This window comes from Larus michahellis, chromosome 3 (genome assembly GCF_964199755.1).
Source record: "Larus michahellis chromosome 3, bLarMic1.1, whole genome shotgun sequence".
NCBI lineage: Eukaryota > Metazoa > Chordata > Aves > Charadriiformes > Laridae > Larus > Larus michahellis.
In genome coordinates this window covers 61,819,173-61,845,416 of record NC_133898.1, presented here as the reverse complement: position 1 = coordinate 61,845,416, position 26,244 = coordinate 61,819,173, and the positions used below count along the sequence as shown (strand labels likewise).

Below are 26,244 nucleotides of genomic sequence, written 5' to 3'. Positions count from 1 at the left end.
ATCTTGTCACAAGCATTAATGGTTGCTCTGTATAGTCCTGCCTCATTTTCCACTTGTTAGCATTTCATAAGGAGGTACTGTAATTACAGTGTCAATAGTGATTCTCAAAGTGACAGAATAAAGAAATACAAGGGAAAAAAACATAGTCATCTTTGGTGGAGCATCACTAGTTCCAAATATTTCAATTTAAAACAACAAAGGTAATTAAACATTAGAATCCAGCAACTTTTGAATGCATGCAAAGGGCCAAAAAATTTCTCATTCTTGATCTTATGCTTTCAGTTGCATTTTATTTACTAAAGCTAGAACACGTCAGCTAGCTGCGTAACTTACAGTCCTCCTTACTGTTCCAAGTTTGGAAAGCTTGATTTCTTTTTATCAGCCAAACTGTGTTCCTTGGTAAAACCTGTAGGGTTTTAACAGCTCTGTCTCAGACTGCTTAGCTTGTGATACGTCTTTCTTATAAATATAGTCTAGAATAACTGTATATGACTATATCTCTCTCCTTAAATAGCATTACAACCTCCACTATCACAACAAATATATATTTTTTTAAATTACAGTCAACTGGAAGGAGCTCTCTCCAAATGGACAAGTTACCAGGATGATGTTCGTCAGTTTTCCAGCTGGATGGATAAAGTAGAAGCAAGTATGAATGCTTCTGAAAGGCAATATGCTGAACTGAGGGAAAAAACAGCTGCCCTCAGCAAAGCAAAGGTGTGTTTGCTTTACAAAAAAACAGCAACAAAACTACATCACCTTATAAGCAACAAAAAAGGCTGAATAACTACAAGATTAATCTGTGGTCTTGTTTTAATGCTGCCCATTCATAAACGTGTTCTTTTTCTGTTTTGCAGCTACTCAGTGAAGAGGTGTTGAGTCACAGCAGCCTGTTGGAGACAATTGAAGTGAAAGGAAGTGGGATGGCTGAACATTATGTCACTCAGCTTGAACTCCAGGACCTTCAGGAGCGGTATAAGTTCCTCAAAGACAGAACGAGGGTACAGTTTTTCTCAATACCACTCCCTTCTGTTTTGTTGGCAACAAGGAAAAAGATAAAGTCCTTTCATTGATCATTTATTTTACAGTTAAATGAGGAGTAAAAGTTTGGGTACAGCTGAAATTTAATGTAACAGCAATTTATTAGGGTGATTTATCGATCTGTCTTCCTGTACCACTGAGCTTCAGGTATTTTCAGAAAGGTTCTAAAAATCTTAATAAATCATCAGGCAAATAGTCTGAGGAATTCCATGTTAAAAGTCTCATTGACTTGAGCACAGAAATTATTTTACCCATTGTGACTGAAAAGTTGGGAGCATCTCTGAATCTGTGATTTGCATAAATGTATGTTTTGCAATAAATGCAACCAGTTAATCAGGTAATTCACAATTGTGGACAACTGTAGAAGCTTACTATTGAACACAAACCCTATTAACAAGTAAGCTGACTCTAACATCAAAAGACCCATCATAAGTACTACATTTACTGATAAGTGTTTATATCATAGATCTGGAAAAGATTAGGGCATAGACAGATAAAGAGGAAGATGGGTTTTAATGTAAGATATAAGATAAAGAAGAAATAAAAGACCTGGTGATACATCTAAAGCTAGGTGATATCTCCAGTTAACCCAAATTCTTTTGTAGTAATTAAATAATGCATAATATATGCTCAGAAAGGCAGCTTTTCTTCATGCAGCAGTGGAGTAAAATTGAATTTTGATGTCTCAGTGATGTCTTTGTCCTGTGGAAAGGGCCAAAATTCAATTTTTCAAACACATAAATGATTTGCTCTTTTGTGGTACTCTCTTCCACAACTGCAAAGAATGCAATGCAGTCTTTCTTTGGACCTTCTGTGAATGTACTCACTCAGGTTTGCCAGAGAAATGAGTAAATCCTGGGAAGTACTAGTGATTAGCTAGTATTCCTTTTAGCATGGGGCATCCTCTATCCTTTACCTTTTTCTCTTGCACAAAGCTATACAGGTTGCCTGTATTTGCTTAGCTTGAACAACAGCATGGGAGCAAACAGAAATGGATGGTAGTTCAGAGGCAAGAGCTCTGTACCTCTCCTCATGTAGCAAGAAGCATCCCTTCTTTCTCTTCCCATCTAATACCCCAGATAACTTTGGTCTTCCTCACTCCCAACGGTGGTGATGATAAGTGTCAAGAGTATATTCAACCCTTAGAAAAAAATTCAAAGTTCAAAACAAATAATGTCAAAATAAAGAATGGTCAAATCCTTTAATAATCCTTTGGCCAGATCGGAAACCTGACAAGCTTCCCTAAGAGTTTTTGGCCCAAGCCTGAGCAGACCAAGACCTGTAATTCCCTGCAGCCACTCTCAAGAGGCAAGAGAACTAGTCTCTCTTTCCCTCTTCCTATTACTGGGCATGGACAGGCCTTGTAAAAGATTGATAACATTCCTTTTTTCTTCCTTCCTCCCACTACTCAGACTTGTTAGGAATAGGTAAAGCAGACAGTAGGTTTCATGGCTGCTGTTTATGAAAGTGTTTTTCTTCTTACGTAGCCTGCTGCCCTGGCATGCAGCCTGTCTTGCTTCCATCCAAACTCGATTCCCCCTTCCCAGCATTTCTTAGAAGATGTGCATTCCGTGTAGTATACTTTTCTTGTGCTTAGAAAGACTAGCCTAGCGCTAATATATGACACCTTTCCTGCTGTACCCCAGATATGGTAATATTTTAATGTTGAATTATGGTTGTGAAATTATTTTAAGTTGCTCGTCCACACACACAGAAGACTTGCAGCCTGTTTCACACTGTGCTCTGAAGGAACTGCTCGCAAAGGACTTGGGTAGTCTTCAAACCTAAAGATATTAGATACTCTTAATAGAAGACTATTATTCCATTGGCAAAAAAATATGCAATTTCTAAACTCATACTCTTATTAATCACTTCAGTAAAGTGAATTTAAATTGGTATAAAAATTAAGAAGGTCTTTTGTTATTGGACACTAAGGTGTTATTTAAGTGATCCCAGATCAAAACTTCAAATCCCAGAAGTCACAAACTTATACGAAGGATCTTTTAGGATAAGTATCTTTATCCCCACATTTGCCCTCTCTTTATTGATCAGATCATCCTCAGAATCCAAGTACTCTTGAATTCTAGGAACGTTCAGCATCAGATACAAACTTTTCACCTTGATGAAAGTCTGGATTTTATGTTTTCTTGGTTTGATGATACAGTAAGATATAGATACATGTAAGCAAATATTTTAACACACAGGAGGCAGTAATAAAAGCTGAAGGACTGCTTAACTTACATCAAGACTACCAAAGAAATCTGAAGACCTTTGAAGTATGGCTGGAGAAGGAACAGGAAAAACTTGACTGTTTATCGCATCTTGATGGTGATGCCCAGAAGCAGGAGGCAACACTCCGAGACTTACAAGTACGTAATGTGTGACAGTCTAAGTAAAAAAAAAAAAAAAAAAAAAATCCTACTGGTAAAATAATAGAAAGACTGTTACTCAGTCACTTAAGTGACAATGAAGGGTGAATTTATAGTACTTCAGTAATTTCCCAGATATGATGTTAAGCTGGCTTAAAAAATTTTCATACCTGTTGCTGCATTAGCAAAAGGTCTGTACTTGAGTTATGAAATATTTAGTACTTTATTCAGGACACTGAGAAGGTCTTTGTGTTATCAGGGACTCCGCATATCTGTCTTGTTATTATAGTTTACTTTACAAAATCTGAGTCCATTTTGAAAATCTAAATATATATTTCAAATATAAACTAAGACAACACACAACTATAACTTGTTAAGATAATTTCCTGGTTATGTTCTCTAACCAGATGCTTTCTAATCAAGTTCTATTAAGCATTAAAATGCCACAAGTGTCCAGAAGAGGGTATCAAGAATTATTTTGGAATGATGTCTCAAACATATGTAAAAATAAATGTTTATTTATTTTAAAAGATTGAAGCCTCACCTTGTTCCTTGTTTTTAAACAAATTCAATTTTGAAACCAGTCATACAGTCTGCTTTCCATAGCTGGAATGTTTTGAATTTAAGCTTGTGCTAAATGGATTGCATCCATCCTGTGCCAGTTCAGGCACCTAATGTTTCAGAACTGATGATAAACTTAGCAGGAGGGGAAAGAATTTAATGCATGCTTTGTCAATTTTCTATAATTCACTTGTTGATAATAGTGATATTTGGTTTGCTTTGTAAGTGAGCATGGTGTTATAGGTGATCTTAGAGATAGTGTAATATGTCTTCAACCATAGACAACTAAAGGGAATATCTAGACAATGTGAGGTAACTGCTTTTGTGTTAGGTAGAACCGGGGCTTTGTTTGCCATGTGTGAATGAAAGCTGTTAATGTAGGGTATGTGTTCATAACTCTGCCTTTACAGGAGCTGCAGGTCCACTGTGCAGAAGGACAAGCATTACTGAATGCTGCTGTCCATGCCAGAGAGGAGGTGATTCCCTGGGGCATTCCCCAGATAGAAGACCGAGCCCTGGAATCCTTACGGCAGGATTGGCAAGTTTATCAGCACAGACTTTCTGAAGCAAGAAGCCAATTAAATGCCACTGTGAGCAGACTGCGGTTAATGGAGAAAAAATTTCAGAAGGTTAATGGCTGGCTAACAGGTCTGGAGGAGAAAGTTGCTATCAGGACTGGGAGGCAGTCTGGTAGAGCAACAAAGGAAGTGCAGCTTCAACAAATGAAGGTAAAGAATATAGTTAAGCCATTCCTTAAGCAAAATACCCTGCGAGGTTTTTCACATCAATTCCTGGTTGCACTGTGAAAATGACAGGAAGCGTTGGAATTTATTCTGAGGTGATGCATAGAGTGATGGATCCAAGAGGGCTTTGCGCCTTCTAGGTCCAGGTTCCTCCCATTTTATTGGTAAGGGTATGGCTATGCCAATCTTCAAATCTCGTAGGGAGATCTGGAATTCGTATGCTCTGTGGTATATGAAGGCATAACTGAGGACAAAGATTGGTCCTGGAGTAGAAAAGTGTTACTGTTGTAACAGGACTAAAAGGTGACCAACTGTGTTGTGGTCTCTGCTGTGTTGATGTAATGATACTCCTTTAGTCACTGCAAAGAGAATACATGGGTCTGAATAACCACAGGAAGCAGATTTGAAGAGATTCTAGGTTATGCTTTACAGTCACCTCTAAAACTTCAGGCAAATTCTATAAGAAGTCCAGGCTGCATTTCTATCTATTATTTGGGGGGGGGTGGGGGGGGAAGTATTGAATCTATTGTAATGAAATGCAGTCCATATGGTATGATAAAACTTCCAGCATATTTGTTATGTTAAGTTTCAACAGATTCTGTTTTATTTTCCTGTTGCATGTTTACAACCATGTATTTGTTTTCCTTTTCAATGATTTCATGACAGTTACAAATAAATTCCCGTTGTGTTTAAGATACTTGAATCAGTCATATAAGCTGAATAATGTCTTTGTCACAGAAGTGGCATGAAGAAATTACAATCTACAAAGATGACGTGGAGGAAGTTGGGGTACTGGCTCAGCAAATACTAGAGGAAAGTCTCACTGCAAGTACAATGGGAAGCCAGGCTACACAGCTGACATCTCGCTACCAAACTCTTCTTCTTCATGTCTTGGTAAGTAATGAAAATTAATTCATTATAACATCATAAACTGTCAGTTAAGAAGCAAATATAAACAGGCTTTCTAAATTAGACTTTATCAGAGTTTATTCATTACTCTAGGCTCAATAATATAATATTCACATATATATTCATATATACACACACACACATGTGGATTTTCATTGGTATTAGAGAACCATAATCAGGAAAATGCCCTTTCAAAAATATTCAGTATTAATCAGATGTTACCGTCTTTTTCTGTCAGTTTCAGGGAAGAAATTCAGAACTCTGTATGTTTGAACGCTGAACAACCTCTAGAGAAGTGTTTGCAGGTTTTCACTGAAACACATAGGTACAGGGAAAATTTGAATTTATAAGGTACAGTTTTCAGGTCACTTTAAGTATTAAGTGTCTCATAGTACCGTAATCACAAGTCACAATTTAAATTTCAAAATACAAGTACCTTTTCAGTGTTTAGCATTAACTCTAGTTTTAATGTTAGTGATTGCTATATGTACACCCTGACAAGAGCCCAGTGAGAATTATCCACTAGATATGAAAGTAATCAAAACCTGTATGTTTAATCTTAGTATATCAGGTCTTAATAAACAGCAATTTATTCCTATCTTTAGCCAATAGCAATGATAAACATCTGGATGGTTCTTATTTTCTCCCCTTACCCTCCATGTTTGTTTGAAGGAGCAAATAAAGTTTCTGGAAGAAGAAATACGCTGTATGGAGGAGTCAGAATTGGCTTTTAGCGCTTACACAAATTGGTACGGAGCTACCAACAAGAACTTCAGAAACGTGATCACCAAGTTTGACGTGGTTGACAAAACAGCAATGGAGAAAAAAGTGCAAAAACTAGAGGTACAGCTTTCTTGAATGCAATTTTTGTTTCTGTCCACCAAAAAGAGGCTATATTTTAACAAGCATCTTAACAAACACCTACTTAAAGTTCTGACTTCACCTTGCCCAGAGAAGCTAACAGGATAAAGACCACCCAGTATAAACTTCCTGTTCTCATGTCATATACACGTTAGATCACAGTTTGGTTGTTGAGGTTATGAATAGTCCTAAATAATATAATCCTCTCCTTCCATAAGACATGTTTGTATGTATTTTTTTTCATGTTAAAACTTAAAATAAATTCCCCTTAAAAGGCGAACTGTCAAGTATATTTTATACCAGTATGTACTGTGGCAAGAAGTGCTTCCTATTTCTCCTCATTGAAATAACTCAGTAGTAGAACTCATGTTTCATCTCAGAGTTGTAGATGAGTTTTTCAGATGTTCTGCAGCTTAAACATAATATGCTAAGGGAAAACTTTTATCTATTCCAGAATTTGGAGTACAAATCCTCTCCTGATAGCCCCCGGTTTCTGCGTTTATCTTTGCAATTTCCTAATGAAAAGTACATTCAATTTCCCTAGCAATTCCTTCTGATTCCTTAGCAAAATTTAAAAAAAAAAAAAAGAAAATTAGTCAGCCTCTCACTGATAATAGAACTACAATGAATAAGAAAAGAAAAAAAAAAAAGGAAAAGGCATACACTTGCATACATTTTTTGTTAACCAACACTTCCTTCACAGTTGCTATTGAGTGACATGGACATAGGCCATAGTTTACTGAAATCTGCCCGTGAGAAGGGGGAGCGAGCTATAAAGTACATGGAAGAAAATGAAGTTGGCCAGTTAAGAAAAGAAATTGGGGACCATGTGGAACAGCTTGAAGAGCTGGCTGGCTCCATCAGGAAAGAGCACATGACTTCAGAGAAATGCCTTCAGCTGGCAAAGGAGTTCTCAGACAAGTACAAGGCACAGACTCAGTGGGTCATGGAATACCAAGCCATATTACATGCTCCAGCCGAGCCAAAGAGCGAACTTTATGAGAAGAAGGCCCAGTTGTCCAAATACAAGGTAAAAAAGGGTTATATCATTGTACTGTCAAATCGATTTTGACCTAATGACTCACAGTAAATCCTCTGATCCAGGTGTCTGTTTAAGTGTTCAAGTTTCCTCAATAATGTATGAGATAACTCTGATCTGTATGTCCAAATCAGCATCAAAGTGAAAAGATGCATGATACCTGCATCTATGAACCAGAGTGAGCACCTGGATTTGAAATGTGAAGCCTTCAAGGCTTCCACATATGAAAATTTCCTGTTATAGCGCAAAATTCTTTTATGAGTACATATATGAGTAATTCCATGGATACCAATGGATTTAACTGCTATTTAAGCAAGGATAGAATTCAGTTGGTCTGTCATCACTGCAGACATTGCCTCTGTTTACATTAGCTTAATCAGCTTTCTGGTTAAATCTGAACATCCCAGCTCAACTGACATCTAAGCCAGTCAGCTGCTATGGCTTCCTCTGCTTTTTAGTTAGGATTTTAATGAAATGTATTGGGTTGTTTTCCAGTTGTAAAAAAGAGTAGAAAAAATTGACAACAAAGCCCATTGCTTCTCTTAATGATGTTTTTGCAAAATACCCCCTCCAGGATTACAGATGTATCATAAGATGTCTGGCTGGGATGGAGCTAACTCTCCTCACAGCAGCCCATATAGTGGTGTGCTTTACATTTGTGGCTAAAACAGTGTTGCTAACAAACCAATGTTTTGGCTATTGCTGAGCAATGCTGCACAGCATGAAGACTTTCTCTCTGAAACCGCCTACTACCCCTCTCTGGCTTCAGTACTCAAAGTCATACGTCATAGCTGTGTGCTTGCTTTCTACGTGTTTGGGGACCTGGTACCTCACTGTCATTTGATAGATTCTGGCACGTGCCATGCTGTCTGAGCCAGTGGCACAATGGCATAACAGATCGGATTGCAAACTTTCTGAGGGTACAGTCTTAGGCATTTGTCTGCGTACTGTCTCATTAAGAGGATGGCTTTGGTGATATTTTCCCACTTATTTGCAGAATTTGTTCCTCTGAGCAAGTTTTATCCCTAGAACTTGCCCGTTGACACATATAAACTCCCTCTCCTTCACCAGCTCCAGATTATCAGCTGTGCTACTAGCCACTCACAAAAGGAGCAATTGCTCTTAGATGCCTGCAAAGTTATCTCAGGGCACGGGTGAGAAACATAGTCCTGTACTGGTAGCAAGGCTCATCTCATCTGGAAAGGACCATATATACCATGATAGAGGGCTGTGTTTTTTCAGATCAAAGGGAAGTTAGTGCAATATGTATCTTTTAATTCTTGCTTGCATTATAGTCCATACAGCAGACTGTTCTGTCCCATGAGCCTTCAATAAAATCAGTGATTGAAAAGGGAGAAGCACTTTTTGATCTGGTGAATGACGTGACTCTCAAGAACAACATTCAAGACCTTCAGAGCAGTTACCAGGAACTCTGCAGCACAGCAAAGGTAAAAAGTCAGGGAGAAAACTCTAGGTTCTTTCAATTGGCTATATTTTTTCCCCTCTTTAAGAAGTTGACTATTTTTTTCATGCTGTCATGTCACACCCTGTACAATGAGACAGTTAGATTTAATTTTATTTTGGGTTGGTTTGGATTTTTGGGGGCGGGGCGGGAGGTGGGGTGGGTGTTATTTGGTGTAGGGTTCCTGAATATGGAAAGAACTTCTACCTAAATAACAAGAGTAGCTGAAATTAATTTTGAGTGTGGCAGGTGAAGTCTTCATAGCACTAAGGGGAAATAGATCAGTGACTAGTTTGTACTTTTGTTATTTCTTAATTGCTTTCAATAGATCTCTAAATACATTATTTCTTGAAGGGACACATGCCCTTAGATTATACCATTTTGTCTCTTGTTTCTGCTAGATCTCAGTTTAATCTAGTTTAGTTGTTGAATGGAAGTCACTGTAGAAAATGAACTGCAAGATGGATATAATTTAATTCAGCAAGGGCATTATTAATTAACATTGATTCATTAGACCACATGTGTATTATAGTACTTTGAAAGATTTAAAACTTCTAAGTGCATCCTAAAGTATGATTATACCTAAAGCTTTTAACAGGTTGTACTCCTAACAAGGATAAGCTCTGCAAACCATGTTAGTACTTGTGTTTGACCTAAGTCCCTTTAATTGCCAATTCATCCGCTAATAGCAGATTATTTTATGTTTTTCAAAGTTGATTTTCAATTTACAGACATTCCTCTGATTTGTACCACAAAACTGACATCTGTTGCATTAGATGTAATGTTGATGACTTAAACGTAGAGAAACTTCTGAAAAATCTTTCTTAAAAAGAATGAATAGGTTTTAACTCAGTGCGCATGTTCTTAATTTGCCTACCACAATCACAGGCAATAAGTACGTGGAAAGGCCGTAAGCAGCAGGGACCCAACCATAACATTTGGTAGGTCATGTCCAGCTTCTCAAAGAGCATGCATTGACTGTTTCTAAGTTTACTTAATGTCAAGTTGACGGTGTTCCTTTTCTTAAAGTAAGGAGATCCTCAGTGTTTTCCTCAGTCTTCAAAGTATGATATTTCACCTGAACTGAAAATACTGCTCTGTACCAGACAGTTTATTCACACAAGGAAGTCCATTGATGTCCTCCTTAACAGTCTAATCATGTGAGAGTCCCTCACAGGAATACAAATTTATAAGATAACTCTCTTACTATGCTTTCAAGTTCTTGATTGTTTTTGGTTTGGGGGGACTGTCAGTTATTGTAATTACCTGAATATTTAATTTTGGTTATTGTGGACCCGCAGGCATACGTTGAAACCTTAGAGGTGAGAGTAAAAGAACACGAGGACTACAATAGTGATTTGCAAGAAGGGGAGAAATGGTTATTACATATGTCCAGCAGGCTGGTCAGCCCTGATCTCATGGAGAGTAACAATCTTGAATTAATCACTCAGCAACTAGCTAACCACAAGGTGGGTTTGCTATTGGGGAAACTTCCTTTGTCCGGTAAAACAGAATTTTTCTTCTTTGTTTGTCTCTCTCATTCCAGAGCTCTAGTTATTTGTCATTCACCTGTTTTATTCCTCTTACTGCTAAGTGTGTAAATAAGCATCAGTGCCATTAATGCCGTTAACAAATCTACCTTGTTGTTTCTTGGATGAGACTGCATCTGCACAAGAGCTTTGTTGTGGCTATTGTTATGGTTGTAATTAATGATAATCATTCACTACATCATTAGCTGCTGCTTTCTAGAAGATAAAAGAAAGTCAAATCCAACCTCTCCCCACCACTGCCTGAAACTGAGATTCCAAGGGCGAATACTGAAATATTTTAACTCATTGTGAATAATGTATTATTCTTTAAGTAACATCCTTAGATAAAAATTTGAAATTTGGCTGCACCAAAGTCAACAAAAGAACTGCCTACAACGAAAGAGCTTATGGAATATGATGCAGCATCAGACGTAGTTCTCATTACTAGGCACAGGAGAAGTGGGTGGAGCCCTGGAGAGCATGCAACAAAGGAAGATTTTACAATAAGTATACAGTCTAATAGCTTGACTGTAACAACACATGATGTCTGAAAACTTTTTTTCCAAATGTGAAGACAAAGTGTGTTTAAGGAAGAAAAGAAAAAAAAAAGGAAAAAAAAAAGGAAAAAAAGAAGCAGCTCGTTTAAAAAGCTGTGATGCAGAGCATGTTAAGTTTAAAATATTTCTTCAAAGGTATTTTGCCTCTTTCTTAGGCTATCATGGAAGAAATTGCAGGATTTGAAGATCGTTTGAACAACCTTAAGAGTAAAGGCGACTACTTGATCAATCAATGCACTGAACACCTTCAAGCAAAATTTAAGCAAAACATACAAACCCATCTTCAGGGAACAAAGGACAGCTATTCTGCCATATGTAGCACAGCCCAAAGAGTAAGTCTTGTTTCAGAAATGGTTTTATGCCATTTAAGAATAACAAGCATTATTATTTCTCTAAGTACTGCTTCTTTAAATGGTGTAAAAGTCTTTCTACTGTTTCCATTTAAATTGAGCCTACAGGTTACAAATGTAGTGCTTCTTCATTACTGTGCTATAGTTGAATTTCTTGTGATCCAAATGTTGCCTTGCAGCCAGTGAAACTAGCTGCCTATCAGTTCTTACCTTAATCTTCATTTTACACTGGCTTCTGAGCAGCTGCAGCAAAGAAATTAGAACTATTCCTACTTCAAAATCTAGGGAGCAAATCGCACTCTTAGTGTCAGTAGTTTGCATATGTACATAATGGGTCTTAATTATGTGCTAGGAAATACTGTCTCTCAGTAAAACCAGAATATACAGTTAAGAAGGGCTAGCTGGGTCATTCTGTTAATCCAATTAGGAGATCAAGCCAGCATAGTCTAAAAAAACAAAACCCCGAATGAAACAAAAGCCCCCAAAGTAGTTTTCACAGTCAGTAACATTTGTAGAGGTAGGTACATAAATGGCAAAATGTTGAACAAGAATAAGGAAATAAGAGACAGTGCTCTTCATTTGCATCTTTATTATTTCTTTCCAGAAGCCATGCCTTAGATATCGTCCATCTTCTCCACAAATTAGCAAGATGCGGTGGTAGCTTTCATCCCTTCGTACTTTTATGTACAAGGGCTACAATAACCACAATGTTGTTAATTGTCTTTTATCTGCAGTTTTCAAGGTGGGAGAAGAGAGCCAATAGTGCTGTTTGAAAACACAGGCACCTTACAAAATGTTTCTTTTAGGTGTACCAGAGTTTGGAACATGAACTCCAGAAGCACGTTAATCATCAGGATACCCTACAACAGTGCCAGACTTGGCTGTCTACAGTGCAGTCAGAGCTAAAGCCAACTACCTGGCCACCTTTCAGTCTGGCAGATGCAGTTAAACAGGTAAAATTTCAGCACTTGAAAAAGCTCAGTTATCCTTAGTAAGGTGAGTTCAGAGAAGAGCTTTATATTAACAGAAATTAGATACTCTCTCTGACCTTCTCAGGGGGCTGTGTAGCCTCGTTGTTTATTCCCAGCTCCAAAAGAAATACCTTGAGCAAAAAATAATAGTAGGTGAAAAACCACACAGGGTTTTTGCTAGCTCTGCTTAATGCTTAGAAATGTATTACCCAAGGAAGAGTTGTCTAATTAGATAAACCTGCTCAGATACTCCACAGATGTGTTTAGCAGAGAGGTTGCATCTTTCTGCTTGTCCAATTGCCCATCTGTCTACTAACATTCCTATACGAGACCCGGTTTCATAGTACCATGGACACGGAGTCTGTTATCAGGCATTTAAAACAATTTTTCAGCCTAAGAGCATAGAACTGCCTCTGGTCCACGTTAGCTATTAAGAATGTTTTCTTTGCTTCTTGATTATTCTTAGTAACTTAATGTATTTTACATTGGATTTGTACCTTGTTTTCAAATTAAACTGGTATGGTACTAAAAATGCTGGAGTTCAGGGCTGTCTCATCTGCCATGTGGCTTAATAAAAACTTTGAAATACTACAGATGGCAGCTCTGCAAGGGTGGGGAGAGCAGGGGATGACAGTGGGGCCAGCAGGGCAGCACCTTCCCAATGACGTGCAGACCTGCGGCACACAGGTGAGGAGACCAGAGTCCCCCTGGTGTCAGCCACCACCTGATGATCACCAGAAAAGTCTGCAGGGACAAGGCCAGTGCCACATGGAGGCAGGAGGTCAGGACAGCAAGGCAAGACCAAACCAGGAGGATCAGCCAGGCACAGACGCACCTATAGTGTAGCTCAGGTGAGGTCCATAGGTGGATGAAGGCCTGAGCTTACATGCAGTTCTTGAGCAAGGGGGAAGGCTTCCGAATACTTTTCCATTGGCTGGGTCCCAGCTGGGCCAAGTCAGGGCTGTCCCTGAACAGAGGCAGCCAAACCCAGGGAGAGGGGGATTGAGGTTGCAGAGCCCTTTGGTGCTTTGAAGGCCCTGACCATCCCTGAGGATTAGGGACCTGTTCCAGTGCTTAACTGTCCTCAGTGTGAAAAATAGTTTCCTTCATATCTAGGAAGAAATTTCCTAGTTGCAACTTGTCACTTTTCCCACTAGTCCTTTATCTGCTCACCTCAGCAAAGAGCTTGTCTTTGCCTTCTCTGTACTGCCCCTACCTGACCCCTACCATTTTAAGTAATGTCAGACCACAATTAGCTTGTCTTCTCCAGGCTGAACAAATCCAGTTCCTTCAGAACTGCCCAAATGCCAGGGACTACAGCCCCATTCTCTCCCCCAGCCCTTTGCTGGGCTTGCACCAGGCTGCCAATATCTCTTTTATGGGGGAAGAGAGAAACTGGGACAAATATACCAGGGACAGCCTGACACGTGTAAGTACAGGAGAATAATCGCTTCCCACAGTTTGCTTTCTGCATTGATGCTAATACAGTAATTTGGGGTTGCCACAAGGGCCCACTGCTGTCATGTTCAACTTTTTGCGCACAAGGACTCACCACTGGGCCCTCTGCGTTAGGTGGTCATTCGCCCCTCCTCCCTGGGACACTAGGAGGTATGTTATTGCCCTGCCAACACTAATATCATCATTTTCTTTTGGGATGAGGAAACTCTTCATAAGGAGAGGGTTGCTCCTACGGGCAATGTCAAGAGCAAGAACCCCCAACAGCGTCATGTTGTCTGATCTCGGCAATTGTAGATACTGGGAGGGTTTCAGAAGGTTTGTGAAAGCATGTTATGCGACTGGGCTGGATTCTCTATGATCTCTCAGATGCTGGAGAATTTTATAGGTATGGGCAACGTGACACTTTAATAATCAGAGAAAGCCCTGCTTCCCATTCACCTTGGGGAAAATAAGTCACCTTGTTGAAACGGTGTGTATCTATCTAACGCTTTATTTATAACAAAGTAAATTAGGTAATGCATATGCCACTTAGCACTTTGATAAGTGGATGATAATCAGAGTTACTCTTTTCCATAATTATGACAAAGCAGCCTTACCTAATAAAATACTGTATGTATACATTTAATCTTTTGGAAATAATAAGCTAAAGTAAAAATACTAAAATACATGATTGTAATAAAATAAGATATTATTTCCACACTCTCAGAGTTTATTTGAGAATTGTCTTCCCTCAGGTGAAACATTTCCGGGCTCTGCAGGAGCAGGCCAATACATACTTGGATCTTCTGTGCTCCATGTGTGATTTGTCGGATGCCACAGTGAAGAGTACAGCAACAGATATTCAGCACACAAAACAAACGGTACAAGATAACCACAATAACCTGCTTTTAATCCTATTTAGAGCTTTAACTGCCTTGATCTGTCCTCTTTTAAAAAGGTCATATTGGGTAACGGTTTAAACAAATGTCTTTTTACTTTCATCTTAAGTATTTCTTTTAGAAATAGTTTTTCTTTTCTACCTTTTTTTGTTGTTGCTGTTGTTGGTTTTTTTTAAATTAAATCCATACATTGCTATCCTGGTAGTAATGCAAAGACGCAAAGACACGTGACAATTATTGCTAAATCTTTTTTTCCACAATAATCTTCCACAAACAACATTCTGTGGAAGAAAACCTGATCCAAATTATTGTTTCCATAAAACACAATTCAATCTATTCTTCTCTGGATTTTATTAAATTTAGACATATTTTACTTTTATTCAACAGTAGACTAATGTTCTTATTAGGATATACTAAAATATTATTTATAATAATAATAGAATTACGATTGTTCCATTCATAAATCAGGGTGGATTGGTTTCGGCATATGAATTCATAGAAGTGTACCTGAATTCTAAGTAGCTTAATGATTGGTTTGAAAATAAAATCATAAACATAAGAGTTATTAGAAAAGAAACATTATGAGCATTCCTGTCGTAAACATGAAAATTTTAGTTTCATATACACACACACACATTTTTGAAACTAATTCTACCAAGAGTAAAAATCTAATATATACAGTAACAGTATTCCATACCAGAGAAGCAAATTGTACAAATCCAAGTAATCCATAAAAAAAAAAATGGCATTTTCCATCCAAATATTGTATAGCTGTGAAGTATCCCAAACATCAGAATAAGATTCTCCTTTTATATGTAAAGCAGTGAAACATTTTTAAGAAATCACAGACGGTACAGTGGCTGAGATGCATTAAGCTGGCTGTCTAAATCTTAAAGGCGCCCTACTGCTGTATTTGGAGCAAAAGAAGCTGTGTGACGGTTGGTTTAAGGTGATTGATGGGCTCAGATCCGGTAAGCGTTCTTCTTACTGGCATTTTGCAAAAGTCATGTAGGCAAAATAACCGAGCTAAGCAAATTAAAGTGTTTAGTTTAAGCTTTTATTCGGTCATTGCAGAGGCATGTAGAGCAGAGTCCAGCAGTACTCTTGGCATGCAATAGGCTAAATCATACAGTTAATTTAAGCTTTAACAGAAGACTGAGAACGCTTTGAAATACACGTAGTCATAAATATAGTTGCTTCTCTCGAGGATGAATGAAATTATTTTTTTTTTCCCTTGATAGGTCTGATTTTTATGATTTTTGAAGGTTAAGACCCTTTTTGTGGATAATATTAGCCCCTTCAGAATCTAGTGCAGAAATGTCTGATTAGTACAGTATGGTGCTCAGAGGAAGAATGGTATTCATCCTCCATTCTCCAAAAATAGCTGCATTAAAGCATTCCTCCTCCTTTTCATTTCTTTTTTTTCTAGATTGAGCAACAGATAATGCACGCACAGTATTTGGCTCAAGGTTGGGAAGAGATCAAACAAACGAAGGCTGAGCTCTGGATATATTTCCAGGATGCAGATCAACAACTACAGAATTTGAAAAGGAGACGGGCAGAGTTGGAGCTAAACATTGCCCAGAATATGGTACTCCAGGTTAAGGTAAGGAAACTTAAGGTTAAGAACAATAGGTAAGGAAGAAGTTCATCCCGTGGCTGATATTATAATTTACGTTATATGCATGTATTGCATAGAATTGCTAATATGTTCTAAGCAAGAGCAAAGGCAGAGGAAAGAGAGTATCCTTACTGACGCTACAGGGTGACACAGGAAGCAAAACCCTGTACTTTAATGTTTTTCTGGGTATATTTTTTTAACAGTAGACAATTTTTAGCCTACTGTTCCGATTTGCCTTCACTTTTAATAGGCTATCATGGTTTCAGCTAATTGCTGATCACTGCTGACCTGAAGATAAGATCTGCAATTTGTGCTTTCTAAGTTCTTTGATTCCCATACTTCTAAATTATTTAAATCTATTTCAACATTAGTCTAGGAAACTATACAGTGTTGCTGGACTCTGAAAACCCCTGCAGAATAAGTACGATAGCAACCCAATTTAGTTTACCCAAAATAGTGAGACAAATGCCTTCAGATCTTCACTTGTTCTTATTCATTTACAGATGAGAGAATTTCTATGACCGTCCTGCACATATCACAAACACCAGTAAAGTAACAAGAAGAAACAGGAGAACAGATTATTTCTTTGATAAATGATTAAATGTTTGGGTTTTGCAGTTTTGGTCTAGACTTTGCTTGTATTCTTTTTCTGATATGATAGGAGTTAGGTGAAAAGTAAAGAGCATTTCCTCTTCATGTCTGTTCTACACAAGTGTTTGAACAGAGTCAATAGCACTTGGAGATACCTCAGTACAATGTGTGCTGAAAGCTGTTACACTAGCTATTATTAAGAGTCCAGGAAGAAGCGGGAGTCTGCATTTCTTCACTGTTTCAGACAGGAACTTTTGATTATTATGAAAGGCAGGCACCTGATATACTGTCAGATGTGGCACGATGTGTATTTTTTTCCTAGAATTTTTCCTAATAGTTGAAGATGCCTAGCTCCATTTGAAGCGGGCACAAAGAGGAATGAGGCAGAACTGGGCAGTAGCATCTCTTCTCCACAACCCCTACAAGCCCTCAGTAAAAACACATCATCCCAGCAAAGTGCTGGAGCTGGGCATGGTTGTTTAGTTACAGATATTGGAACTAGAATTTGGGAAAAGATTATATTTACCCGAAACAGTGTGTAAGTGTTAAAAAATATTTGGTTACTTTGAGTTGTTAGTATATTGTATGTTCTCTTTTTGGGTTCTCTGTGACTTCTTATTTGGTAAGAAATGTGTGCGCAAACGGACTCTTATTTACTGGAATTTGGTAACTCAAATGGCAATCATACCTAGATAATCATTGGCTTTGTTTCGATAATGACAGTGATAATGGTTGCTATTATAGAAGTAGGAACAAAACAAAATATGGATGTGGGGGCTCACTGACTCATGGCCTCTGCTTCCTATTTTTAGTTTCTAATGAAAAAGGAAAAGGAATAAATGAGCTAGCAACAGTACTGATAAAATGAATTCTCATGAGGCCCAGAGCATCTTGCATGTTTTAGTGTACGGTGTGAGCTGTGCTAACCTGGAAGCTTGGACAACAAGGTGTGACTCGATTGTGATTTCAGTTTGTCACTGGCCCTTGGAAACTGCTCTGGTTTGCTTTCGTGCCTATAAACAACCTGTCCTCACATGAGGAGATGAAAGATTAGAGGAGGGGAGAAGGCACTTCTTCCAATTTACATCTGCAGATAATTAATCCTTAGACAATTTATTTATTTATTTATTTCAGAGTTTTTATTTAAATTCCAACTTATAATTTTGAGTAGGTGTCACCGTATTTGTTTTGACTTGTATCTTTTTCAGGAGTTCAGTCAGAAGTTGCAGTCTAAGCAGTCAGCTCTTACCTCTGTGACTGAGAAGATGAACAAACTAACCCAAGGACAGGAATCACCTGAACACAAGGAAATAGGAGAGCTGAGCAACCAGTGGCTGGACCTCTGCCTTCAGGCACACAGTTTGCTCATACAGAGGGAGGAGGATCTGCAGAGGACAGGGGATTATCATGATCGCATTAATGTAGTTGAAGTTTTCTTGGAAAAGCTCACAAAAGAGTGGGACAACCTGGCTAGGTAAAAAAACATAGTAGCATGCACAAACCTGACAGTGCGTATATGCTGAAAGAGCTGTTTACAGAGTGTCTTTAAATTGGACCCGCTAAAAATCCCTTTTATCCATGCTTAATTAAAAGCAGGCCTCCCTTATTAATTATAGGATGATTACTGGTATGGAAATAAAGAGTTTGAGAAGACAGATCTTCAGTGTTTGTCTTTAAGGCAAATGTCCCATCTCAGGGCATAGCATTTTCTGATATTTCAAGCATTTTGACTATTTTGTTTGAACTCTTTCATTTGTGTTTACTGTGTTTCATGTGTGTTTTTCATTGTGATATTGTGTTATATCTATTAGACTATTATAGTAAAGTTTAGCCGTTTCTGCTAAATAATTGCAGCTGCTTTGTATAGCATAAATACACCAGCTGTGTGTAAAATTGTGAGAGTCTATTACTGCTGCTATGACTGTCATGGAAAAAGATTCACTTCAACCTCAGTAGTTGTTGTTGTTGTTCATATGTACAATATAACCAGTATCCTCTGTAGTATTCATGTTAATTTGTATGGTCAGCCTGATGACCACATTGCAGGTGAAAGGGAGAGCGATAAAAAACTTATTAATTAATACTCAAGACTGGTACCTTCAAAAGAATGTGAAAACTGTAGGTATTCATAGCATATTGATTTCAGTATATGGTGGGTTTATAATTCATCCTGACCTCTTTTAAAAATTATTCTGAGATAGAATCTAATAATTAATGTTTGTCCTGTCCATTTTGGTAACAGATCTGATGCTGAAAGTACAAACGTGCACCTTGAAGCTTTGGAAAAATTGGCACTGGCACTACAGGAAAGGAGATTTGCTCTGGAAGATTTGAAAGATCAGAAGCAGAAGATGATAGAACATCTGAATCTTGATGACAAAGAATTAGTAAAGGAGCAATTTGGTCATTTTGAGCAACGCTGGACTCAGCTAGAGGACCTTGTCAAAAGGAAAATTCAAGTTTCTGTTTCAACTTTAGAAGAGCTCAGTTTGGTGCATTCCAAATTTCAGGAGCTAATGGAATGGGCAGAGGAGCAGCAGCCTAGTATCTCAGAGGCTCTTAAACAGAGTCCTCCTCCAGATTTGGCTCAGAGTCTTCTCATGGATCATCTTACCATTTGCAGTGAGCTTGAAGCCAAACAGCTTGTTCTGAAGACGCTTGTGAAGGATGCTGACAGGGTGATGACCAACCTAGGACTCAATGAAAGGCAGGAGCTGCAGAAAGCACTTTCTGATGCACAGCACCATGTAGAGTGTCTCAGCGATCTGGTTGTCCAGAGGAGAAAACACCTGAATAAAGCACTGTCTGAAAAGACACAGTTTCTTATGGCAGTCTTTCAGGCTACAAATCAAATTCACCAGCATGAGAAGAAGGTAATATTTCCAGAACACATTTGTCTGTTGCCAGAAGATGTGAACAAACAGATTAGGACTTGTAAAAATGCCCAGGCTAACCTGAAGGCCTATCAAAATGAAGTCACAGGGTTGTGGGCTCAAGGAAGGGATTTGATGAAAGAAGCAACAGAACAAGAAAAGAGTGAAGTGTTAGGTAAACTTCAAGAACTACAGAATGTGTATGACACTGTTTTACAAAAGTGTAACCAGAGATTGTTAGAACTAGAGAAAAATATAGTTTCCAGGAAATATTTCAAAGAAGACTTGGATAAAGCTTGCCATTGGCTAAAACAAGCTGATATCGTCACGTTCCCAGAAGTCAATGTAATGAATAGTAACTCTGAACTATACACACAGTTGGCAAAATATCAACAGATTCTTGAGCAATCTCCAGAATATGAAAATCTGTTACTTGCACTGCAAAGAGATGGCCAAGAAATCCTACCGTCACTTAATGAAGTGGATCATTCTTATCTAGATGAAAAACTTAACACTCTCCCTCAGCAGTTCAATATTGTCACTGCTCTGGCAAAAGAAAAATTATATAAGGTTCAAGAAGCAATTTATGCCAGAAAAGAGTATGCCTCTCTGATTGAGTTGACAAGTAAAGCTCTGACTGAGCTAGAAGATCAGTTTATTAACATGGACAAAGCTCCAGCTGCTGTTTTAGCCAAAGAAGCTGTGTCACTCCAGCAGGCCTACAGAGACCTTCTAGGTGAAGTGATGAGCCTTGGTGGGGCAGTGGATGAACTAAACCAGAAGAAGGAGGCCTTTCGAAGCACTGGACAGCCATGGCAACCAGATGAGATGTTAAAACTTGTCACGTTATATCACAAATTGAAGAGGCAAATAGAACAGAAAATCAACCTGTTGGAAGACACAATAGAAGCATGCCAGGAGCATGAGAAAATGTGTATGCAGTTTGAGGCACAACTGCAGGCAGTGAAGAAGGAGCAGATTAAGGTAAATGAAGAAACTCTCCCAATAGAAGAAAAGCTGAAAATATACCATTCTCTGGTGGGCAGCTTGCAAGACTCAGGGAGTCTTCTGAAGCGAATAACTGAACATCTAGAAGCCCTTTCTCCTCAGCTTGACTCATCTGCATGTGAGACAGCAAATCACCAAGTGCAGTCTTGGCAAGAGAAACTAAAGTCTTTGCATGCTGCCATTGGTGACACCGTGATGGACTGCGAGAACAGGCTTGTGCAAAGTATAGACTTCCAGACAGAAATCTGCCGCTCACTTGACTGGTTGAGGTGGGTGAAAACAGAACTTAATGGAACGTTAAGTTTGGACATCAAACTGCAAAGCATCCAAGAAGAAATCCGAAAGGTTCAGATACATCAGGAAGAAGTGCAGTCAAGCCTGAGAATAATGAATGCACTGAGCAATAAAGAGAAAGAGAAATATATGAAAGCAAAGGAGCTGATACCTGCTGACCTGGAAAATACTCTTGCTGAGCTGACAGAACTAGATGGTGAAGTTCAAGAAGCTATACACATGAGACAGGTTAGTGCACCCTAAATGTCATTACTTTCTTGCTCACAAAGCTGAAAAATATGGCTCTGTGGCTTGATGTTTGTAATAATTATGAGAAGATTGATTGTCATACTCCTGTTGTTTGGGGTTTTTTTTAATGACTTAGATTGTGGCCTGTTGCCATGGTTGACTTGGGGGGAAAGGAGGAAAAGGCTTCTTTAATATGTATTTATACCTGCACGTAGAAGTGCAAACTCAGTCAAAACTACTTCCATGTAGTCTCTCCAGACCTGTATTTTAGATATAATAAAGGGAAAAGAAAGCAAGAATGGTCAAAATCCAGACTCTTAGCAGAGGATATTTTTGTTGTTGCTGTGAATTTTATGTCTGTGATCCTCAGTATAATTTTCCCTTTTATTTCAGGCTACCTTGAATAAATTATATAGCCTCTGCCAAAGATACTACCAAGTGATGCAGATAGCAAATGACTGGCTTGAAGATGCTCAGGAATTTCTACAGTTAGCAAGAAATGGCCTTGATGTTGAGAACTCTGAGGAGAACCTAAGGAACCACATTGAATTTTTCAGCACAGAAAGTCAGTTCAGTGATCATTTGAAGGAGTTACAGGGACTTGTGTCTGAGATAGAGCCCTTTGTCCAAGCCACAGCAAGAGAGCAGCTGATGCAGGATCTAGCTGCATTGGAGGAAAAGGCCAAAGGGACAAAGCAAGAAGCCAAAACCCAGCAAGAGCAGTTGCAAAGGTATATGCATCATTTTTTTTTTTTTTCCTCTTTCATTTTAAGATCACCTTGTTGACAATGAAAGATCAAAAAATTAATTGGAGTTTTATGAAATGTTTGTGCTACTGATGAGAGAAATGGATACTGGGATTCAGAGCTCTTGGATTCTGTTTTCTCTTCTGCCACTGACTGGCTAGATGTGTGATCCTGAGGAAGCTATGATCAAATTATATAAAGCTTGGAACAGCACCAAGAAGAGTAGGAAATTACTGTCCTTTATTTCACCTGGGATAAGACCTATGCGGAAAGAAATTAAATTGAAGCAGACATTTTGAACTAAAAGGAAATACCTTTTTGACCAACATAACTACGTTACTTATTATTCCTGAGTGTTCAGGATTCAAAAAGTTTGGGTGGGTTTAAAACATAACCTAGACGAAGTCACTGAGGAAAAGTCAATCAAAGGCTATTAAATGCCAAGCTGTGTCTGTAAGGCACAGCTGAAAATCAGAAGCATATGCTTCTACGTATGCTCTGTCCCAATAACCTTTCTTTTTCTTGGAAAATACAGTGTAACAGCAAAACTAAGCAGTTATATTGAAAACTAGGTGCAACAATATTTCCGATTTTCAAATGGGTTTATATTGCATTAAATTGTTCTTTCTGGAACTGTATTTTCAAGGTGTGCTTCTGAGTGGCAGGAGTACCAGACAGCAAGACAGAAGGTTATAGAAGTGATGAATGAGGCTGAGAAAAAGTTATCTGAATTTTCAGTAGCTAAAGCTGCTTCTTCTCATGAAGCAGAAGAGAAATTGCTAACACATAAGGTAAGGTACTGAAAATTATGTGAAATACTCTTCCTTGAGTGAAAATAAATGTATGTTATATAGGTCCCTATGTGTGGCAACCTGAATTTGAGTTTTTAAATCTTTTCCTGTAATGCTTAACTGTGTCATAGCACACCAAGGGGTGTTTGTGTTGGGAAGAACGTGGATTTTATTTGTGTAGTGACCAGGACAGATATTTTTAATCACTTTTTAGATTAATGTCTGTCTATGTGCCTATGACTGTAGGGAACTGTAAGGAACCAGGAGGTTCCTGAAAGCCTTGGGTGCATAAGTCCCAAAACTGTGTACCCTACAAGAAATTCAGATCAATAGAAATATTAATTTACTTTGGATCACGTGAAATAGTCTTACTAGGACAGGAGGGGTTGGGGTTTAATATTAACTCCTGTTTAGTCTAAAAGAAAGAAACGTATCTTAAAAGAATTACTTTCTCCTCTAGTATTTGGGGTGCTAATCAGTTGCCTTAATATAAGCAGTTAATGATACTCCAGACATTCTGCCTGGTCTCCAGCTGTGTCTCTGAAGGCAGGAATCTCCCCTAAGAGTAAAGTCATGTCTGCCAGCTTCATGAGAATATCCTGATACCCTTGGACATCTAAAATGCCATTAAAGATGAACGTGACATAAATGTATGCGTAAACACCTGAATTGCTGTTTTGAGTTTTAGACTCTAACAGAAGTCAGTCTTTGCTATGAGAATGGTCCTGAATAGTCATTTCCATCTGTTTTGAGGGGCTAGCAAGGAAGAGAAAATCTGATTACACCCGATTTCTGCTACTTCCAGGGAGTTGCATTTCAGACCAGGTCCTTCAAGTAACTATAGCTAATATATTGCATATGAAAAATAAAGTGAGACCTAACAACCTCACTCAGCGTATGGTAGCTCCTCTTTTTCTGCAATGGATCAAAGTGGCTAATCTGCCACTTTGTGTGTTGAAGTGTTAGAAGTTGTGTTGTAAAAGAGGAAAACAGTGCTTATTTTTGCTCTTTCAGACTCTTGTGTCTGTAGTGAATTCTTTCCATGAGAAGATCACAGCCCTAGAACAAAAGGCTTCAGAGCTGGAAAAAGTTAGCAATGATGCCAGTAAGGCAACTATAAGTAGATCCATGACAACAGTTTGGCAGCGCTGGACACGGCTCCGGAATGTAGCCCAAGAACAAGAGAAAATTTTGGAAGATGCAGTGCAGGAATGGAAGGGCTTTAATGATAAGGTAACTTCTGGTCTTGGTAAATCCTCCTTTGTTTACTGTTTGTAGCTTTTCACTCATTATACTGCTTTATTAATCATCTTATGGTAGAGAAAGCTAATAGCAGGAATAACAATGATTTTTCTCAAGTCATATTAGAAAACAGCTATGGAAGACCTACGTTTAGAACGACTACCTCCAAGGCTTGCACTGTTCATCTATATGCATACATAGTATAGTAAATACAGAGCTGTTTTGGTTTCTGGTGGTTCTTCATAATCTTCTCCTCTATGTTTAACTTACCCAGATGGTCTATTCCAGATTAAGTCAACCTCTATTTTTTTCCATAGAGTATGAAGTTTCCATTTCTGAATTTATGCAGTCATATTATTGCCAGTCACTGCTCACAGATTTGTGTCCCTTCTTTTCCTCATATCCTACCTGACTCTCTTTATCTGTCGTTGTCCATTATTTTATGGAAAGATTGCAGGTTGTCTGAGAATGGGGATAATCTTTTTGTTAAATGTATCATTTGTGCCAAAGGCAGGTCTGCCCTGGGGTAGAGCTCTAGGTCCTGTGGAAATAAAGATAATAGGTGCTAGAAAATATGAGGAACCACTCACCACTTGACAAAGATGTCCCTTAGCATGTCCTAGTCCAGTTTGAAGAGCTAGGGCTAGCTAGCTGGATCTAGCACAGTAGAGCATAGATTTACATCTTCTGTAGAGACTTCTGCACAAGCCCTATACTACAACTGTTTTACAGCATCTAAATGTACAGCATTGGGTTTAGCACCTTTTGGTATCAGTTGGATTAACTTCTTTTTAATTTAATTATTGCTAAGGCTACCCATCTTTCCATAGATTCAGAAAGCCACCATAGAAATAGATCAGCTACAAGGTCGCTTACCAGAAAGCTCAGTGGAAAAGGCAACTAAGACAGAGCTTCTGGAACTCCTGGATTACCACAGCAGTTTCCTTCTGGAAGTGGAGCCCCAGCTGTCATCTTTGGGCCTGCTCAAACAGCACGCTGTCAGCATGCTTCAGGATGTGGAAATAAAGCCTCTGTCTCAGGAGGAGCTACCAGTCATGCAAGAAATCAAAGCAATGCAAGATCGATGTCACAAGTAAGTCAGTATTTTAAAAGATTCACTAGAAAAATGGTACCTTACGATTCATTAGTAAGAGTTCGCATATCATTTTTTTGTATCATTAACAGCTACCGTGCTTAAAATAAATCTTAGTTGTTGTATTTAAAATAAGCATCAGTTTAATTTTAAATTATCTTTAATTAATTTTGAAATAAATTTTTACCATTCTTTTTTATTTCCATCAGCAAAAGTATACATTTTAGAAAACATACTTCTTGCATTGCATAATAATAGTGAATTATGTAAGAGCTGTATAAACTACATTAAAGTTATAACTGATTTTAAAGACTTCCATTGCATCTCACCATTAACAGTGACCTTTTATCTTTTTGTATCCTAAGTTTAGATTAGTTTATCACTTTATTTCCCTACTTGGAAGCACTTAGGTGCCAAAAGTAGATAGCCTACGAAATTTACAAGGGAATTCAGTGCATATGCAAAAGAAACATCTTAAAATTTCACCCTGTGGTTATATGAATGTTTATCTAAATCTAAAATGTTTCCCTGTCATGTATAAAACAGGAAGCTTTATGGCTAAGTTCCAGGACTCATATCCACCTGATAACTGCACTAAGATGCCATTAACTGGATCCCCACAGCGGGAAGAGGGAGAGAGACAGAGAATGAAACTGTAAACCCTGCACATAGCCTGTGCAAAGTTCATTGTGTGCATGCGTAACTGATTACAGTAGAATAGCACTCCCTGTAGAAAATGTGTAGCTATTAGCCCTTTTGTAATTCCAGTCTTCCCTTAGAATTGGTTTCTAAGAAATAGGGTCCGTGATGATCTCATGCTCATGTAAATAAAGCATGATTCAGCTATGAAAGGTTATACAGACATAAAACTAGTATGGCAATATCAAAGTAAGACCCATGTCCTGTGCCTAAGAGCTACAAGTAGTCCTGTAAATCTTTCAGAGAGCTGTCACCTGAAAAAGATTCTATTTTTTACAGGAGATCCAAGTTCTTGAGGAAAATACAAAAATTCTGTCTTAGTGGAAATAG

General features: G+C 38.3%; 1 protein-coding gene across 14 annotated transcripts in view; it reads left to right on the top strand.

Moving 5' to 3' along the window:
- The window catches only part of SYNE1 (spectrin repeat containing nuclear envelope protein 1), a 311,588-nt gene that overhangs the window by 165,140 nt on the left and 120,204 nt on the right, over positions 1-26,244 (top strand). For all 14 annotated transcript variants that reach the window (XM_074580424.1, XM_074580426.1, XM_074580430.1 and 11 more), the window contains 19 exons: positions 564-717; positions 858-1,001; positions 3,246-3,410; positions 4,382-4,699; positions 5,453-5,608; positions 6,296-6,466; positions 7,188-7,514; positions 8,819-8,971; positions 10,287-10,454; positions 11,227-11,403; positions 12,228-12,374; positions 14,585-14,710; positions 16,158-16,334; positions 18,149-18,414; positions 19,183-21,343; positions 21,737-22,074; positions 22,736-22,880; positions 23,895-24,113; positions 24,953-25,215. In XM_074580424.1, coding sequence (XP_074436525.1) covers positions 564-717; positions 858-1,001; positions 3,246-3,410; positions 4,382-4,699; positions 5,453-5,608; positions 6,296-6,466; positions 7,188-7,514; positions 8,819-8,971; positions 10,287-10,454; positions 11,227-11,403; positions 12,228-12,374; positions 14,585-14,710; positions 16,158-16,334; positions 18,149-18,414; positions 19,183-21,343; positions 21,737-22,074; positions 22,736-22,880; positions 23,895-24,113; positions 24,953-25,215 — 5,775 coding nt within the window. The remainder of the gene's footprint in view (positions 1-563; positions 718-857; positions 1,002-3,245; positions 3,411-4,381; positions 4,700-5,452; positions 5,609-6,295; positions 6,467-7,187; positions 7,515-8,818; positions 8,972-10,286; positions 10,455-11,226; positions 11,404-12,227; positions 12,375-14,584; positions 14,711-16,157; positions 16,335-18,148; positions 18,415-19,182; positions 21,344-21,736; positions 22,075-22,735; positions 22,881-23,894; positions 24,114-24,952; positions 25,216-26,244) is intronic.